Raw genomic sequence first — 19734 nt, forward strand, 5'->3', positions numbered from 1 at the left:
TTAAAAGATAGTGAATATGCCTCATAATACCCAAATTCACAATGGCAACCCAATTCCTACTGAAGTTGATGGGACTCATAGCTCAAATTCACGTTGTCTAACTTCAGGTACCAACTGAGGCTCTGAGGTACAAGATGAAGAAGCAGGCTAATCTTCCTCTGCAAGTGCCTTTCTCTCACTGCTGACTACGAAGGAGGCCAGGAAAGCTAGGCTCCTAACTTAGGTGTACAAATTAAATGGAAGGAATATGGGGTTTGATACCTTTGTGGATTTAGTCCAGCCACTCAAATGCACTCCATTTAAATACAGACAGTAAGGAGTCTCCTGGCCCTAGGCTCCCTCTTTGCTAATGAAGAAAGGTGTCGCCAGGAGTCTGACTTTGGTGCACTTGATTATCCTTTCTCTACACAGATTGGGAGTTAAAGTGCCTAACTTAGGACAGAATTACTTTCAGAAAGTTTCATATAACTTACGATCACCAAGTTTGAGTTGACAACAATAAGAAATAGGTACCTTTCAATGGCAAATTCAGATGACTTGTCTCAGAAAATCCTTTCAGCACATGCTCAACAGATGAATTTAATTATCCCAGTGGTTCCACCACTCACCTGTCTTGAGTGACTCAGTGCCCAATCACCATGCTATCAAACCGATTTCAGTGAGGTGTACCCTTCACTTACCACCTCTCAGCTGAAAAACTACAAACCCTGGACTTCAAAGTCTTCACGCATTCAATGTATGAACAGGAGGGTGGGACAAATACGTATTCTTTCTATGAGAATTTATTAAAAGAAAAAAAAACAACCCCAAAACACATCATGTATGTTGCAAAATCCCTGCTTTTTCTGTACCAGAGGAGACAATATAAATTAAAATTTGCTGGATTACTGTGCTTGTAGGTTCAGAGCTACAGTAGGAAAAACTGCTCGCTACAATGTGTTCCTCAAACTACTTTTCCTTCAGACAGATACTGCAGACATTCAACAAATAATTTTAACTTTTGAAGCAAATGTAACCTTGATGGCTTTCTTTAGTCTTCTCGGAAGTATTAGAGAAACTATATTTATAAACCATTACATACAATCTCTCATGGTTATTCTTAAGAGAGCCTTAAGTGAAAAATTTATAAAGAACAGAGAACATTAGTTTTCACTTTCATGTATTTATAAGTGTGAAGGAAAAGGTCAAAGGCAAAAGTAGAATTTCTCACAATACTTTCCTTGTGAGTAATAGCTGAGAAGTCTGGAAAGAAAACTAATTGCTTGACTTCCCCATTATCAACAAAGCTGTCTTTTTAAAGTGGGTAAAGTGCAGACCAAGTGCCTTGGTCTTCACAGGGCAACTAGATACTGGTCTTAGATCTGTGAGTGGACAAGCAAAACACTCTTAAAAACCCCTGAAGTAGAACTTAATTGAGACAGTAGTGACTACAAGAAATTTCTCTTTGCATTAATTTTCATTTAGCTAAATTACCCTATCTAATATTTTACTGCTCTTAAAACTTTGGTGACCTAATGACACAGATAAGACCATGATTTGTAGATAGACGTGGTTATCTTTTTAAAAGCTAAAAAAACATAGATGAAAGTTCATCCACTCAATATAGATCATAAGAGAAATTGCCTCTATCTACAGATTTTTGCTTGACTTATTTTATATAATAAAATCCAGCAAAAATTAGAATTTTAATGATACTTTATACAATATAAAAGCCATATTTTGTCACTCTAGCATTTGTTTACCTTCTTCAGCTAGGCATGTTCTCAATCCTATACTCTTACCACAGTAACAGAGACAAAAGATAAAGTGGAAAGCAAAAACAAACAACAGTTCAAAATAACATTCACTAGATAACCACATATAAAAAAATAACCTGGTTTCATGTAATATGTAGGGAACTTATAAGGCATGTTAAGTTTTAGCCTACTGAAGAAAGAAGGCAAAGCATTATTTCATGTAGGGTAAAGACTCATTTAACAAGTAATAATAAATCATTGCAGCTTGCTTCCAAAGTTATTGTTTCATAGAATCATAGAATCAACTAGGTTGCAAGCAACCTTTAAGATCATCAAGTCCAACCTTTACACCGGGACTGCCAGACCACCACTAAACCATATTACTGAGGGCATCATCTACACGTTTTTTGAACACTTCCAGGGACAGTGATTCCACCACTTCCCTGGGCAGCCTGTTCCAATACCTGATCACCCTCCTCTTTGTGAAGAAATTTTTCCTAATATCCAATCTAAACCTCCCCTGGCGCAGCTTGAGGCCGTTACCTCTTGTCCTATTACTTGTTACTTGGGAGAAGAGACTGACTCCACTCACTACAATCTCCTTTCAGGTAGTTGTAGAGACTGGTAAGATCCTCCCTGAGCCTCCTTTTCTCCAGACTAAACAACCTCAGTTCCCTCAGCCGTTCCTCCTAAGACATGTGCTCCAGACCCTTCACCAGCTTTGTTGCCTTTCTCTGGACCCCCACCAGCACCTCAATATCTCTCTTGTAGTGAGGGGCCCAGAACTGAACACAGTATTCAAGGTGCAGCCTCACCAGTGCCCAGTACAGGGGGATGATCACTGCCCTGGCCCTGCTGGCCACACTATTTCTGATACAGGCCAGGATGCTGTCGGCATTCCTGGCTGCCTGCGCACAAGCTGGCTCATGTTCAGTCATCAATCAGCACCCCCAGGCCCTTTTCCATCAAGAGAAATGGAAGAATTTTTGGCCAATAGCTGTTTTTTAAAAAAGCCTTAATGAATAATTATACAAAACCTGACAGCACAGAGCACTAATGTGAGTGGTATACAGATCTCTAATGTTGCAAAAAAACCACAAAAGAAACTTCAAGACTTAAATGCGTGACGTGACGGGATGCTCCCAAGCCTAGCAATCCAGAAAGGATTCACTAAGGATACAAAAATGCATGGGTTCTAAGGTCCTTAAAAAAATCTATAAAGCATGCAAAGAGAATCCAAAGCAACTATAAACACCTGATGTGATATTTATACTTGAGAAGAATTTCATGATAGGCATGACACACTAAATCCCACTTAGTTGTAAAACTGCTTGGAGAACTTGATGAACTCAGTGGTCTTTCATTAACCCTCTGCATGAGGAAGAAAACTGTGGGGGAATGTGTGTGGTGCAGGATGCACTCAGTTTTCTGATTAAATTGACAATATTCATCTTACAAGGAACCATTCTGGTGCCAGACCATAATACAATGAATGCCTTCATACAATCACACCATTTTCAAGGCTGGAGTAGGATGGTAGAATCTGATTGCTGTAACACTCCTTGGGCCTGCAAAATCCTTCTTTACAAGATAGGGCAGTAGCACATCTTCAAAAGTTGATATTAAACCTGAACTGAAGAACTTGAGATAGAGCTGATGGTTTACCATCCCTGCAAATAGCCTGTTCCAGTGGCTAATCACCTTGACTATTAAAATTTATGACTTATTTCTCATCTGAGCCCCTCTGGCTGAGCTCCCAGGCACTGGCTGTTGTTACAGCTTCGGACACTAAAGATCTCTTCAGTACCCAGAATATTGTAGCTACTGATAATCTATAAAAATAAAATCCCAGAACAAAATACAGATTGAAGCAACTCTGAGAAGTCATCAAATCTCTCATTCTTCCCCAAGAAAGGATAAATGACAGCTATAACTGGTCTGACAGGTGACATGGAAGGATTTTCTGTTTCGAAGTCAGGGAGCTTCAGAGTCGCATTTTTCACAGAATTACCTATTGCAATCGTAAGATCTTACTACCGGTCAACTCAGAGACTATCACTTTATACAAGAAACAGGATTTATTTTCCCCATATATACCACTTGATATCTACTTTACCGGATTTTGTTTGCCATTTTAATTCCTGTTTAGCCAGTCTTGTAAAGCCTTTCTACAGCTTTCTGTATTTGTCTTTCTTCTATACCACCCTGTATAGCTTGTTACTTTTTGTTCCTTCTTCCAGGTTGAACAGCTCTATGTTGACACCACACACTCTTGAAGAACACTTTGGTGACCGTCCTTCACTGTAAGAATCAATTTCTTCCCATACTTTTTTGTTAACTTGTTCTTCTCTCCTTCCCCCAATTATTCAGTCATATAAGGATTTTATTTTATCTTGTCTACTAAATACCTTTGTTGATAGACTTTGTCAAAGGTTACCTGGAAGACTGATCAGAGTATAGCTGTGTATACAAGGCCGAGCAAGTCAATTCCGTGGTTAATTCCTATCTCCCCTGATCATCTGTATTGTCTAAATGCCATCTTGGTCCTAAGATTGATGTGAGCCAACTTGTGCCCACTGAAACAAAACCCCACTTAGCTCCAGGGACCTGGGACTAAAAAGCAGCATAGATGAGTTTGGCTCTCTCCAGCCTATACAGTTCATTATCACTGTTCCACCAGTCTTTGCCACTCAAGCACCACCATTTGCCCCAACACCACACCCAAGGGCATGCAACATATACATCTGATGCCATGCTCTAAAAACACTACTCTGATGGGTTACCATTATTATTTCAGACACCCCCAAGCAAAACCAGAAAACCTCTGAAAATAACCACACGTTACAGAGCATAAGGGCAGTGAATGATACAGCTCAATGCTATGCACATGGAGGTGGTTAGCCTACTGTAAAAGCACTGGCCTAAATCCTGCTTAGTCATGGATACTGCATATGTACCTCAACCAAGCTGTGGGTACCTCCTCACAGCCAGAGATCACCCTGCTTAGAAGATGCATTTACGTATAGATTTACTTAATAGTTGACATAGACTGGGTTCATCTGCTGAGGCCTTCAGATAACAGACTATTTAGTCTGTGAAAGTGGATACAAAGCGACAGCAAAAGAATGCCACTAACACAGGCATCTCCATATTAGATAGGTAGTGATGACTTCTAAATTTCAAGGTAATGGAAAATCTAAGATGTAGCACTGCAGAGCAACACAGATTTTTTTTTCCCAGAATTTGTACAAGCTCTGAAGTTTTGAGTCAGACTAACCACTTCTACTTTTCTCCTATATTATTATCAGAGCAGAAGCAGGTTAGCAGCTTTTTTTGAGAAACTACTTATACTCCGAATTAAAATTGGCATGCTCTATTTAGAATGTTTCTCTTGCTTCATTTTGCTAGAACATCAAATAGCCTCTTCTTGGTCTTAAGAATTTTCATTTTAACTTTTCAGTAAAATGTTGTAATGCTGTTCTCCTACTGTATGAGATTTTACATTTTCAAATGGTAAGTCAAAAAACTATCACTTGTTCTGAATTCTCAATATACACGGTGAGAAGATGGCATGGCTCACCTTCTTTCAGCGTTACAGAAGATACCTGGATGTAAATGGACCAAGTTAGGGAACTATTCCTTACAGCTTTTAGCCACAATGTGCTTCACTGAAATCTAAAGCTAGATGATGCAGAGAAGAGAGAATCATAGCCTCTAAAACACAAACAGATTTTTTTTTCCTTCAGGTTACATAAGTAGTAGTGTCCTCATTTGAAGAGCAGAAAAGAAGCTTCACAAATTCTCTACAACAACCAGCTGATTAACTGGATACACTGAATTCTTAATACTGACTTTGACTTCCCCCTCCCTTTCTGATACTTAAGACATATTTAGGTTGCAATCTCCTCAAGAAAGGACTATTGGTTATGTTTGTAAACTGTGCAGGTGAGAGAACTGAGGGTGTAAAGTCCTATGGAAAAGAAGAAATGAAAAAACCACACCTATTTCCCCTTTTCTCCATTCTTTCTTCCTAATGCCCTAATTCTACACTTCTCTCATTACTTCTGTAAGTTTGGTTCTTTTTTAGATTTATACATTTCTGGTTTGTTTATTTGGGTTTTTATAAAGTCCATTCCCCAGCTGATTGCCTTGATCAGTACACAGATATAAGATGATGCTCATATATTTTCTAAAAGATATTTAATTGACATATTTTTAATCATTTATGTCACCTAGTATAAGTGCTCTTGATGGATTTCATAAAAGGACCTGAGTTTTAAGAAGACATGCAAAAAGCTTGAGCCTTGGTGCATCTTCCCAAATCTGCTTGACAGTATACTCCTGTTCCAGTTGCATTAGGTACCATAGCAACTACAAGGAGGGAAGCTGAGTATCAAAAAACTATTTCAGACAGGGAAGCAAATCTGTAGTTAGAAGCAAGAACAAACCTAAGATCATGATCCCCCCCCCCCCCCCCCCCCCCCCCCCCCCCCCCCCCACTCTACTAACCTTGTCTGTTCTGTATCTAATCCAAAAACTATGATGTTCCAGAAGAACAGCAATTTGAATTGCAATTTTTTTCATCTTTCCCCTCTCAGGTTCCAGTGGCTGTTCTGTAGTGGTGACATTGTCTAAGTGTTAATCTCTTACTTTTAAAGTATACATATACACACAGTTCATGTAAGTAAAAACTGTTACTATGGGTGTAGTCATTGGAATTAATTAACTCCATTTAAAATAGATATATTTGATCTTATTTCCTTTGAGCATTATGGAACTAAATGCCCATACCTCACAGGTAGACAGATGTGGACACCTACAGTTAACACTTTCGCCTCTGGGAGGGTCACACTGCACTGTATCACTAACCTTTTTTGTTCTTACGCAGTTACCTTCTTTTCTCCTCATGGTCCCCTTCTAACTTTGCGCTATTTCATTTTCCATATTCTTGGCTATATTGTCTCACAGTAACACAGCACAGAGAGAGGAAGCAAAATTAAAATTCTTTAAATCAAAGGGGTCACTAACCTGTTTCACAGTAAGGACTAAGTGCAGTAAGTACAGGAAGGGCTACCTTTAAATCTTAAATTATAATAAATACTCATGAAAACATTCTCTTTAAAAGAAAAGCGCACGTTTATGATCACCACATCTGAAAGTAAGAAAAAAAGCCACCTTAAGAAACCATTAAATACAAAATCGAAATATTAAATGAAGAACTAAATCTTTCCCAAAGGGGTAATGACTACAAAATTTCCTTAAATATCAGCTTCTACCTAATAACACAATAAAGGAGAACCCCTTGAATAAAAGAAAATACAGATTTTAATCCTCTACTCTGAAGGAAATGCTTAAATTAAATGGCTATTTCAATTTATTTTTAAAACAACCAGAATATGTCATGAAGAATCAAGTCCCTCATGGGACTGATCAAAATTGAATTTCCAGTTTCCTGTACTATGCTGACAATCATTTACAATAAAATCAGAATGAGAAATGGAAATTGTCTGTGGGGACCACTGAGCCATGTAATAGCTTCAGTGTAACACAGTCACACAGCAGAAAGCAAATTAAAATGTACGTAGAATTTTAATATGGTTGAACTAGACCTTACTTTGCTTACAGGATTCTTGCTCACAGCTTTTAAGTAACATATCAGGAGTGACAAAACTAAATACTTATTGGTGATAATCAGGTATTTTACATCACCAGCAATTTGTTTAAAATAACATGAAGTTAAAACTGTGGTAGGCAAAAAACAAGAAAATGAGCTTACAAACTACTTAAGCTTAAAATTGCCATGACTTAATGGGGGCACAATGCAAAGCCATGACAGAACTTAAAATTTCTAGTCCCATTCTGTACATCTACAAACCTTGCAAATTATAACTATATTATCCCATTTTACAAATGAACAAAGATCTTGTAGGTACAACTTAAAGAATGAGGAATACTTCAAATATTTAATTACTTTTAGACATCTAACAATAAATAAATATATTTATGCATACATAATGCATTTTAGACAAGCACAGAACAAAGACATGCTATGCTCCAGTATAAAAATAACTTTGATTTGAAATAACTTTTTGATTTGAAAATAAAAAAATTCTCAGCCATTTAAGAAGCCCGATCCTGCAGAATATCTATGCTATACTTTGCAAAAGTTTATCTCATTCAAAACAAGCAGCCAGCCCACAGCTACAAAAGTAGTGGTTAGTGGAGAGGAACACCCACTGGAGTTTAGATGCATCTCTCTTCATTCTTTAAGATAAGTTAGTTAATTGGTTCCCATTCAGCACATAATTCCTTCTTTCTAAAGTCCTGGTGACCATAGAAAATCTATTGAAAAGGACAACAGAACTGATGAGATACAGACAACTGGAAGTATATCCAGCCCAGAGTTCATACATGCCTTGAAAAACACTTGCTCTAAAGTAACTCAGGCCTGGCAGGTAAAACTATGCCAGTGCAGACTATTTTTATAGATTATACGAACAATTAAAAATACTCACTGGAGCAGCAGCAGCATGCAAGCTTCCTTTGTGGCAGATGAGTACCCTAACTACTGAACTAGAGAGCTAATTTTTCACTTTGCTTCTGTCCCAGTGAATAGTAAGTAGTAATACAGACCAGAACAGCTGCAACAGGGAAGAGTTATCCACTGCAGTATAAATAAACCAGAAAACAGCCATCTTTCCTCAGCAATCTGCTGTATTCTTATATACTATCAAAAAATCCTACATAAATGGTTACTGTGCATGTGCTGAACAGCTCTGCAGCTGATCTACAGTAAATCTGTAGCTTTCCGTATTATGACCTGCTGTGCGTAAGCATTTTAGATGCACTTAAATAGTGAATATAAAACGCTCTCGTCTAGAACTCCAGGATCAGCAGATTTCTATCTCAGCACTCCTCTAGTTCACACGGACCTAAGTTTAAGCCCTTAATGCAAGCAGAGATTTGTAGATTTATTAAAAAGTGACACTACTTGTATCAATTGCTCTTTTAAGACTCAAAGTACAGTCACCTACAACTGCTGATGACCTGTTTGAGATTAGTAAAAGACCGTTTCACTACCATTGTTAAAATGACTATGCCACCTACTTCATTACCTGACACAGACATAACCTTTCTGCTTCATTCCAGAAGAACAACAGAAAGAAAAGTAGATGATCATTTTCTATTTTGCATGCAAACAAATTGCCACATGATAAGCAAAGGGGTAAACAATAGATTTCACATTACTCACACATCTACTGGCAGAATCTGCTTACACATTTCTACTTCATAGGAGGAAAGCAATTTGTTCTAAGCAGTAAGCCAGCTTTCATTCACTTCAGGATAAAAGCAACCACCTCCAAGTAGTTGACAGGCTGGAAACTCAAATATTAACTGATTGCTCAATAACCTGCTTCTGTTCCCAGACCTTACTCATGCCCTTGAGCTATGTTAGACAGGGTGGCTGTAAGAGTTCAGAGAGAAGGGAACTTTTGAGGGCTGTTAATTTGGTGTGTATAATATACACATTGGGGCACAGGTTCAGACACCTTAGTGCAGGTATCAAAGTATTTGAAATTTAACTAAGCGTTCAAGCTTTCATTACAGTCAAGGGTAATACTGGGCTCGGTTCAGTTGTCTAACCATAGGTTTCTAGTGACATTTGACAAGCCCTGAGATGTCTAGCAATAACTTCAGATTTTTTCCTCCACAGGAACAAAAATCTCCTCCCAGGTCTTACTGTACAGGGTTTTTTTGGCAGATGTCCTGGTTTTATTCTCTATTACATATCACCTACTTTTTCAAGTACAGGTGTAGTTATTTACAGGAAAATTCAGTACTTGGTTTGTTAAATTTTGTAATAATATATTTTAATGTTCATTTGATAGTATGAAAGCATTGTTTTTTATATAGTACATGACAGAGTACAGATAACTACTTTCTTCTATGCAGTTGCCACCTTTTTTTTTCTTTTTAAAGGATCTAGGGTTGCCAATTTTTTTAAGTTACATGTTTAGATTTCAGAGCATATTTTTCTCTCTTTTTTTGCAAATCGTCCATGTCTTTCTTCAAGTAAACTACTCAAAACTGAACACGACTGGGTTGGGGTTTTTTTTTTTTTCCAATTTCTTAACAGACAGAATAAAAAATACTAAGTGAAAACTTTTCCATATGTACTTGGAAATCCTGGAAATTTAAACGGCTATAGAAAATGCTATCTTTGAAATAACACTAAACATTCATTCAAAACCACCAACTGTATACTACCTTCTTTCAAGCTCCTACATTTTGCCAGCTATCAGCTTCCCAAAACTCTCAGAATAAGCAGGAAGCAGGCATCCACAGTTCTGTGAAAACGCAAACTTTCTACAGCCACTGCTCCCACGGGAATAATGCTTTAAATTTGTACTTCACCATTTTTTCTAATGTATGAGCACTACACAGACTATTAAAATTCTAACTTAGCATATCTACACTGCTCACTGTGTTACACAGACATAAACCAAAACAGTAGCACTAGTTAGCTGGGCAGTAAAAAAAGTACAATTATGAAAAAGTTTTAGTATTCACTGAGTATGTGAGTCTGAATAGTGTACCTACATCACCTCAACTGTAACTCAGGTATTATTGCAACTAGGAGAAATAATTAAGTGATGGTAAATAAACTTAGACTGAGACAAGAATCCATGAGCATGAGTGCATGCTTAAAAAAGTACAACTTCAGAAAAGACCGATGTGGTCAAAGCTATTAAAGAAGCCCATTAAATCCCTGTATGTATGGCCCCAGGAATGCCTGCAACACAGCACACATGTATGCAAGTAAGTATCTAAAAGATAAGAGTGAGATACAATGGAGGTAAATTACTCTAGAATGATAAAAGACTTGCTGGCAATACAGAAATAAATCTCAGGATTAATAATGGAATTTCAAGTATTAATCTAAATCTCTAGATTTCTGCACTTAGAACAGCCACTTAATGCTGTGTTTTATGTATAACATATGTATAGACATACTGGGTCCAACTGTAAGTTATACTAGCATACTGTTTATCCTGCTTTTGTATTACAAAGGAATCAAAATAGCATCTGAACAGATGATTTCTGAAGTTAGTAAGATCTGTGTAACAGGTTTGCTCCTTAGACCAACCAGCAGGTAAAATCATTTAATAACACATTATTATGCGTTTAATAATGCATGAACCAGACATTTTTGAGACACTCTTCCCTTAACATAACAACAGGGTGACAATCAGGTCTCTTAGCCTGCCAACTCTTTTGACTTTTAATCGAACCATTCCATTTCATTTAATTTATATAAGTTGGGATTCACAAGTATTGGGGTTTTAGTTTCTTTATATCACTCATAAAATATAAAGGATTATGGAGCAGAGAAAAACAAAAATATTTTAACTTCAAAGTAGCTCTTCACGTTGCAGATGATCTAGAGGGCAATGTATCATTTGAAACCATAAGTGAGATACAGCAGCTCTTGCTGAAAGTTTTCTGATCTTCAGATCATTCTTTAGAAGAAAACTTCGCAAATTGAAAACAACTGAGGAAGTGCCAGGGCAGATTTAGTTTTACAAGGATGAACAGCTATTCCATTACTTCTTATGGCTTACCATGCTACCACTGAAAGCAGCTAGGAAGATTTCAACACATTTTCTAGTTCACACAATTTATTTTAGCTACTGACTACAACTTTATCACATTTAAATGTAGTAATTGTACTGTGACCTCAAACATTCAAAACCTGCTTGGACGCGTTCCTGTGCAACCTGCTTTAGGTGGCCCTGCCTTGGCAGAGGGGTTGGACTGTATGATCTCCAGAGGATTCTGTGATCCTGTGAACAGGTTGATTTCGTTTAATTCTGGTCCAGGACATGACATGATCTCTTGTGTAGTAATTATTTCACAGAAGAACATGCAAATGCATCAGGAAAACTCAATTCAATATACTCTGCAACTTACATCCCAAAGGCATTAGAGTTCTCCTATACAGTAGGAAAAGTGTCAGGAAATGCTGTATTGAAGAATGCAGTTTATTACCTCTTCCTTATACACGCACACTTGCCAAGTCCACTGTTTTGGTGGCAGGTTGCCACATTCATAAATGATTCACAGTTCTGTATTTTTAAATCAGTTGTACAGTACTAGAGTTGCCAAATAGAGTAGCACAAAGAAAGTCCATTTGCTTTTAGACTCTACAACCTCATTATCATCTCTAAATTTCCTATTCTACCAGACAAGCTGCTACCGTGTCCTGTGTAGCCAGAAATATTGCCACTTCTTAAATGGTTATGTACTCTCTGTGTGGAAAAATAACGAAATTACACAAATCTGCTATTCTGTTGCACAGAAAGGCATGCGTGTACCCCTGTCTTTCAGGGAGAACTCACCTATAGGGCAGATGTACACGGCACGCACTGAAAACACCCTGCTGAATGAGCCCCTCAGGACTCAAAAGCAACAGAAATGTAGTTTCTGGGTCCTGATTTCACTTAACTTCACCTAAAGCCCATTCTGTGAAGCCTGAGAAATCTTGGGATTGCAAAAGTATGTTCTCTACATATCTAAGGGGTTTTTTTTGCGCATTCTTGGTTTGGTTTTTTCTAGGGGTGGGGGAAGGGAGGAACTGTTAAAACACCAAGGCAGAGAGTACAGCTCTCACTTAAGGGGAGTACAGTTGGTTACTGAGCTCTACAGAGTCTACAGCTCTAGGTCAGCACAGCAATACAACATATTATACTATTATGGGGGAAAAAAAAAAGATCTACAGAAGTTGGAAGGAAGAATGAAAGCAGAAGAGAGGGAAAGATTTCTTTCCACATTTTACCAGTGATAATCCTGACACCCATTTACAGCTGTGTGAGAAACTATGGACTAGGATATTGTTTATTAAGATTTATGTTAAGCTCAATGTAAAGGTTAGGCAACAAAGATGTGAAATCGCTTATGCAGACAGAAACTCGGACACTGCTTGAGTAAGATAAGATAACCACAATCGCGAGATAACCGCCAGACTTCCAGGAACCGACAGAAACAGGACAAACAACCCCAGATAAGGACATGTGAATGAGGGGTCAACTATGGGATAAAGGAGGAAGACTTCTTACTTCGGCCTCAACGACCACCAGGAGGTAGAAAACGACCCCCTAACAACAACTGAAGCATGCGCAGAGTACCTCCACTACTTCATGAACACGGAAGTAAAGATGTATAAAAAGGGACTGTTTGAACTGCTCAGCACGGCAGTGGCGGAGTGCAGACTCCCCTGTCGTCCAGCGCTGTTTTTGCTCATATTCTACTTGCTATAATTAATAAAATTTTAATTGGATTATGATCCGTTGTGGTCACCATTTATGACAATTTCTGGTGCCGTGACTCGGATAAGGAACGGTGGGCTTTGGTCCTCCGGGGAGGCGCCCCGCGACATTTCGCGGCCCCGCGACCAACAGCTCACTCCAACCTTACCGACGAACCTAAATTCTAGGATATTGAGCAAAAAAGGACCGGTAAAATCCCATAAAATTCTGTGCACGGGAGTCCGGACGAAGACGCAGGACGCGTAAGTATACTGCGAAGTTGTTCGCGGGTTCGCCGTTCGGGCGGGATTGGGTATCCTGGATTATAACGAATGAGAGGTTCGATATACTGAACCAAGCGAGTGTGGACCCTTTAGTACTGCGTTTTCCACCTCCCGCGAGGGACTGGGCCAGGAATAAGGGGAGCGAGTGAGTGTGTGTTTGTGGATAATCCAGAAGATGGGGGCGAAGGGCAGCAAGCCTTCGACTCCCATGGGGAGGGTACACACTGTACCTAAAAATACCCCTCTGGCATATATCTTAGACAATTGGAGATATTTCCCTGGAACCCTAGGGAAAGATAAGCAAAAAATGATAGAATATTGTACTAAGATATGGGGAGGGAAGAAGATTTCTAAAAATGTCTTTTGGCCAGTCTATGGGTCAGAAGAAGATTGGGTAAGACAGCAATTAAACCTCTGGGTTAATAATAAAAATCCCCTTAACCCGGAGGAGAGTCAATATGCGGAAGTGTGGCTAGAAAGACCGAGAGCTAGACTTTATCCGCTGAATGAAATAAAAACTAAACAAAAGAAAAAGAAGGAAGAGTTAGACGAAACCCTTCTAACCCCCCCTCCTTACATTCCTCCTCCTGCTCCCGCAGAAGTCCCCAGAGCGCCCACTCCCCCACCGGAGTCGGAACAAGGGTCTCCCCCTCTTCCTAGACGCGTAACTAGAAGTCAAAAAGGGGCAGCTCAGATGTACCCCCTAAGGGAAATACCCATGGGGGGACCTCAACCTGTGATCGGATATATTTCCGTACCCCTAAACTCGGCTGACCTACGAGATTTTAAAAGAACCGAAATGGGAAACTTAATTGAGGACCCACTGGGAGTGGCAGAAAGATTAAATCAATTTTTGGGACCAAACCTTTATACTTGGGATGAGATGCAATCTATCCTTGGTCAATTATTTACTACCGAGGAAAGAGATATGATTAGACGAGCAGGAATGAGACTGTGGGATGCTCAACATGCCCAGGGACCCCAAGCAGATATTAAATGGCCACTTCAAAGACCTAATTGGGATAATCAGGATCCGATGCATAGAACTCATATGCAGGACCTGAGAACTATAGTAATTCAGGGAATTAGAGAAGCAGTACCCCGTGGCCAGAATATCAATAAAGCATTTAATGAAATGCAAAAGAAAGATGAAAGCCCTACTGAGTGGCTGGAACGACTGAGGAAAGCCCTTCAGCTGTACTCTGGGGTAAATCCAGACGACCCTTTAGGGCAAGCGCTCCTCAAAACTCAGTTTGTGGCAAAATCATGGGAAGATATTAGAAAGAAGATTGAAAAGTTAGAAGACTGGCAGAATAGAGGGTTGGATGAATTATTGAGGGAAGCTCAGAAAGTCTACGTAAGGCGGGAAGAAGAGAGCAACAAGCGACAAGTAAAAATGATGGCAGCAGCGGTCAGAGAGGATCGCAAAGGACGAACTGGTGAACACAGATCTGCTGGAACGAAACAAGGGAACGTAATAGTAAAGAAGGAGCAGAGATGTTGTTTTTACTGTGGAAAGAAGGGACATATAAAGAAGAATTGCAGAGAAAGGATCAGGGATGAGGGAATATTGAAAACGGAATAGGAGAGTCAGGGGCTCTATATCTTAGGGGACCGGAGTCATCATGAGCCCTTGATAAAATTAAAAATAGGTCCCCATAAACAAGAGTTCACCTTTTTAGTAGACACTGGGGCTGAGAAATCAACTATTAAGCAAATACCTGAGGGATGTAAAGTTTCCCCTGAAAAGGTACAAGTAATTGGGGCAAAAGGAGAACCCTTTAAAGTAAGCAAAATCAAAAATGTGGTATTCGAAACTGAAAATAAATTTGGAATGGGTGAACTCTTGCTCGTCCCTGAAGCAGAATTTAATCTGTTAGGACGAGATTTAATTGTTGAATTGCAATTAGAAATTAAAGTGAAAAATCAGGAGCTAACAGTGTCTGCTTATCCTTTAACCGTGGATGATCAAAAACAAATTAACCCCGATGTCTGGTACTCTCCGGACACAATTAGTAGACTGAAAATCCCACCGATTAAAATCCAACTTTCCGAACCCCACATACCTGTGAGGGTAAGGCAATATCCCATATCCCTAGAAGGACGGAGGGGATTAAAACCAGAAATTGATCGATTGTTAGCACAAGGAATCTTAGAGCCTTGTATGTCACCCTTTAACACCCCCATTCTGCCTGTAAAGAAACCAAATGGGAAATATCGACTCGTACATGATTTAAGGGAAATAAACAAAAGAACTATCACCCGATTCCCTGTAGTAGCAAATCCATACACACTGCTAAGCAAGCTAGGACCCCATAACTCCTGGTATAGTGTGGCTGACTTAAAGGATGCCTTTTGGGCCTGTCCACTGGCAGAAGAATGCCGTGATTATTTTGCCTTTGAATGGGAAGACATAGAGACAGGCCGTAGACAGCAATTGAGATGGACTGTGCTTCCCCAAGGGTTCACTGAGTCCCCTAATCTGTTTGGACAGGCCCTGGAAGAGCTCTTAAAAGAATACCAGGTACAAACGGGAAACGTGCTGTTACAGTATGTAGATGATCTGCTCATAGCAGGGAATAATAAGGAGGATGTAAGGAAAGAAAGCATTCGACTCCTAAACTTTCTTGCACAAAAGGGACTACGAGTATCACAAGAAAAGTTACAATTTGTGGAGGAAAAAGTGAAATATTTGGGGCATTATTTGTTTAACGGCAAGAAGATATTGGATCCAGAGCGCATTAAAGGAATTCTGGAATTACCTATGCCTGTCACTAAGAGGCAAATTCGGCAGGCATTAGGGCTATTTGGGTATTGTAGGCAATGGATAGAGAACTACAGCTTTAAAGTTAAATTTTTATATGAACAACTGTCTAAAGACAAAATACCCAAGTGGACCCCTCAGGATCAAGAGCAGTTTGTCAGTCTCAAAAGGGAGCTAAGTCAAGCACCGGTTTTAAGCCTACCAGATTTAAAGCGGCCATTCCATTTATTTGTTAACATACATGAAGGAACGGCATTCGGAATATTAACTCAGGAATGGGCCGGACAAAAGAAACCGGTGGCATACCTATCAAAGCTGTTGGATCCTGTGAGCAGGGGTTGGCCGAGTTGTTTACAAATCATTGTTGCTGCTGCCTTATTACTTGAGGAAACGAATCGCATTACCTTTAATGGAGAAGTTGTCTTATATGCGCCTCATAACATCAGGGGAGTGTTACAACAAAAAGCAGAAAAATGGCTTACAGATAGCCGATTATTAAAGTATGAGGGAATACTTATAGAATCCCCTAAACTATCTTTGAAAACTATTGGAGCAGTTAACCCCGCTGAATTTTTGTACCCAGGAGAAGGTAATGAACTATTGCACAATTGTTTTCAAACAATTGAACAGCAGACACGCATTAGGCCAGACTTAGAAGAAGAAGAACTACAATGTGGAGAAGTATTATTTATAGATGGGTCATCACGAATAGTGGAAGGTAAACGATTGTCCGGATATGCCATCGTTAAGTTGGAAAAAGGAGAATTTAAGACAATAGAATCAGGCCCCCTGAGTGCCAGCTGGTCGGCTCAAGCCTGTGAGCTGTATGCATTGTGGAAAGCATTAGTGTCACTGAAGGGAAAGGATGGAACTATATATACAGACTCACGCTATGCGTTCGGAGTAGTACACACTTTTGGAAAAATATGGGAGGAAAGAGGATTTGTTAACTCACAGGGAAAAGAACTGATACACCCGGAATTAATTCGGCGAGTTCTGGGGGCATTGAAAATGCCGAATAAAATAGCAGTTGTACATATAAAGGGACACCAGCGAGGTACAAGTTATCAAATTAGGGGAAATAATGCAGCTGATACAGAAGCAAAACGAGTGGCAGGCAATTATGGTATGATTTTGACTATGCAACAAGTACCTGTTAGTAAAAATTTGAGTTTTGAGTCTGCAGAAAAGGAAAAACTAGAACAAATGGGAGCTAAGGAACAAGATGGTAAGTACATATTGCCAGATGGGAGGGAAGTCTTGCCGAAGGGCATAGCACTCGAGATATTTTCAAAAATACACAGTAAAACACACTGGGGAACCCAGGCGTTAGTTGATCATTTCAATCAACAGTTTGCCAGTATAGGCGTATATAACATAGCAAAGATAGTCACGGCAGCCTGCGAGACCTGTCAAAAGGTTAATCGAAGCAACATGAGACAAAAACCTCTTGGAGGACGTTCCCCAGCATACAGACCTTTCTCACACATACAAGTGGATTTTACTGAACTACCCAGGGTAGGGCGTTACAAACATTTATTAGTAATGGTGGATCATTTAACACATTATGTTGAGGCTTTTCCTACCTCCAAGGCAACTGCTAACCAGGTTACTAAAGTGTTACTTGAACACATTATACCTCGATATGGAGTACCTGAAGTAATCGACTCGGACAGAGGAACACACTTTGTGTCAAAAATTGTTAAAGATCTAGCTGAAAGCTTGGGGATTAAGTGGGAATACCATACACCATGGCATCCACAAAGTTCAGGAAAAGTTGAAAGGATAAATGGAGAAATCAAAACTATTTTGACTAAATTAATGATAGAAACCAAATTATCATGGATTAAGTGCCTACCCATGGCACTATTAATTCTCAGAACCAGACCCCGAGCAGATGTAGGAATATCAGCGTTTGAAATGGTGTATGGAATGTCTTATAGAATTGAAAGTCCACAAACAAATGTTTTAATTCGAGACCGTGTGATTAATGAATATGTTTCACAATTAGCAGAACATCGTAACAAGCTTTGGGAACATGGACTGATTGTACAACGACCCCCGTTGGACTTAAAAATTCATAATGTTAAACCTGGGGATTGGATATTGATTAAAGTGTGGAAGGAAGAAACCCTAAAACCCAATTGGGAGGGACCTTATCTTGTTTTGCTTACAACAGAAACAGCTGTCCGAACTGCTGAGCGTGGATGGACTCATGCCAGTCGCATTAAAGGCCCAGTGACGAGACCCCACTGGAAAGTAATCAGTACTCCAGGTGACACCAAGATAACCCTGAAAAGATAACGTAATGATAAAGACTTTATTCGATTATTTTACCGCATTACCTCTCGGTATAAAGTGTGTATTGCTGTTTATATTTGCTATAATTATTTCTCTTTTTTTCTATTATATATGGAAGCGTACAAAGTGTGTTGAAGGAAATTGCTAAACTTATGCAACCTCACAATATTAAATATAGAAGATATGTTGATGTAAATAATATATGCACTCTAGATATATGAATTAGGTGTAATGATTTGAACTGCAATTGTTATCCATTTGCTTGTTTTAGGTGTAAGGTATGCCAGGATAAATGGTAGACACATTGTGAATGTGGATACCCTCCAATAGGAGTTTGCACACAGTGTTGGAAAATCCAAAGAACTCTCACTGAGTGGAAATTAAAACAATTAGAGTCTAAACAAAAAAATTATTCGGGAATCCCATGAGTGGTGGGAAATTTTTGCCAAAGGAATAAACCCTCGATATTATTGCTACCACTCCAACGAACCAGTCCCCTTTGTAGCTGAAATTTTGGTTATAAAATGCAGAAGGGAAGTACTGACCGTGTCTTACTTTACCCCATTAGTTAAAGCTGCAAAGTGGGAAGCCTATATAAACAGGCAGAAAGCCCGAAACAGCTGTTCTCCTGAAGAATTCCCTTGCTGCCGAGAAGATGGTACACCCCGTGGCTCGAAGCAACCGAGTCGACGGGCGAGGCAGAGGAGGAACAAACTGTGGAGAAAAGAACCAGAACGATGGGACACAAAAGCAGCAATGGCCGAACTTCCCCAGGACTGATAAAAATATACTTAAATTGACAAAATTGACAGACACCCTTTTTCCTGGTATACCGTTAGTTTTGTTATTGATAATAACCCAAGCAAATGGAAACCCTCATGAACCTATGAAATGGACGATTGGTCGATGGGAGGACCAAACAGTAATTGGCATTAATGTCACTGCCGGAGCCCCCACATTCCGAGCAGCGCTGTGCCAACTAGCACCTATAGAACCATGCTTAAATCTGAAAGGATATTATTTGTGTCCTGCTTCCAACCCAGGCAAAGGGTATTGCAACTATCCAAACGAGTATTATTGTGCGTCCTGGGACTGTGTAACCCTCGCTGCGGCATGGCAGCCGGGTAGGTCAGACCCTTTCCTCAAGACTCAGTGGGGTCCTGAGGGATGTACACCTCCTCGATATGATTCCTCGGGAGGTATCATAAGTCCAGGAAATTGTGCTCATATAATTCTTACAATATTGCAACCGGACGATTTTGGGTGGATAACAGGAAGAACATGGGGAATTAGATATTGGGAACCAGGTGTAGATAGAGGAGGGCTTATACTTATACGAAAAG

General features: G+C 39.5%; 2 protein-coding genes across 2 annotated transcripts in view; one reads left to right on the forward strand and one right to left on the reverse strand.

Annotated features, from left to right (window-relative positions):
- GPC5 (glypican 5) overlaps nucleotides 1–19734 on the reverse strand; it is a 588911-nt gene that overhangs the window by 552866 nt on the left and 16311 nt on the right. The gene's annotated exons all lie outside the window — the stretch shown is intronic.
- Nucleotides 13312–18990, forward strand: LOC115603963. The gene is made up of 2 exons (XM_030476526.1): nucleotides 13312–14314; nucleotides 14912–18990. The coding sequence occupies exons 1-2, from the start codon at nucleotides 13502–13504 to the stop codon at nucleotides 18392–18394; spliced, it is 4296 nt and encodes a 1431-aa protein (XP_030332386.1). The 5' UTR covers nucleotides 13312–13501; the 3' UTR covers nucleotides 18395–18990.

The sequence above is a fragment of the Strigops habroptila genome, chromosome 2 (genome assembly GCF_004027225.2).
Source record: "Strigops habroptila isolate Jane chromosome 2, bStrHab1.2.pri, whole genome shotgun sequence".
Lineage (NCBI taxonomy): Eukaryota > Metazoa > Chordata > Aves > Psittaciformes > Psittacidae > Strigops > Strigops habroptila.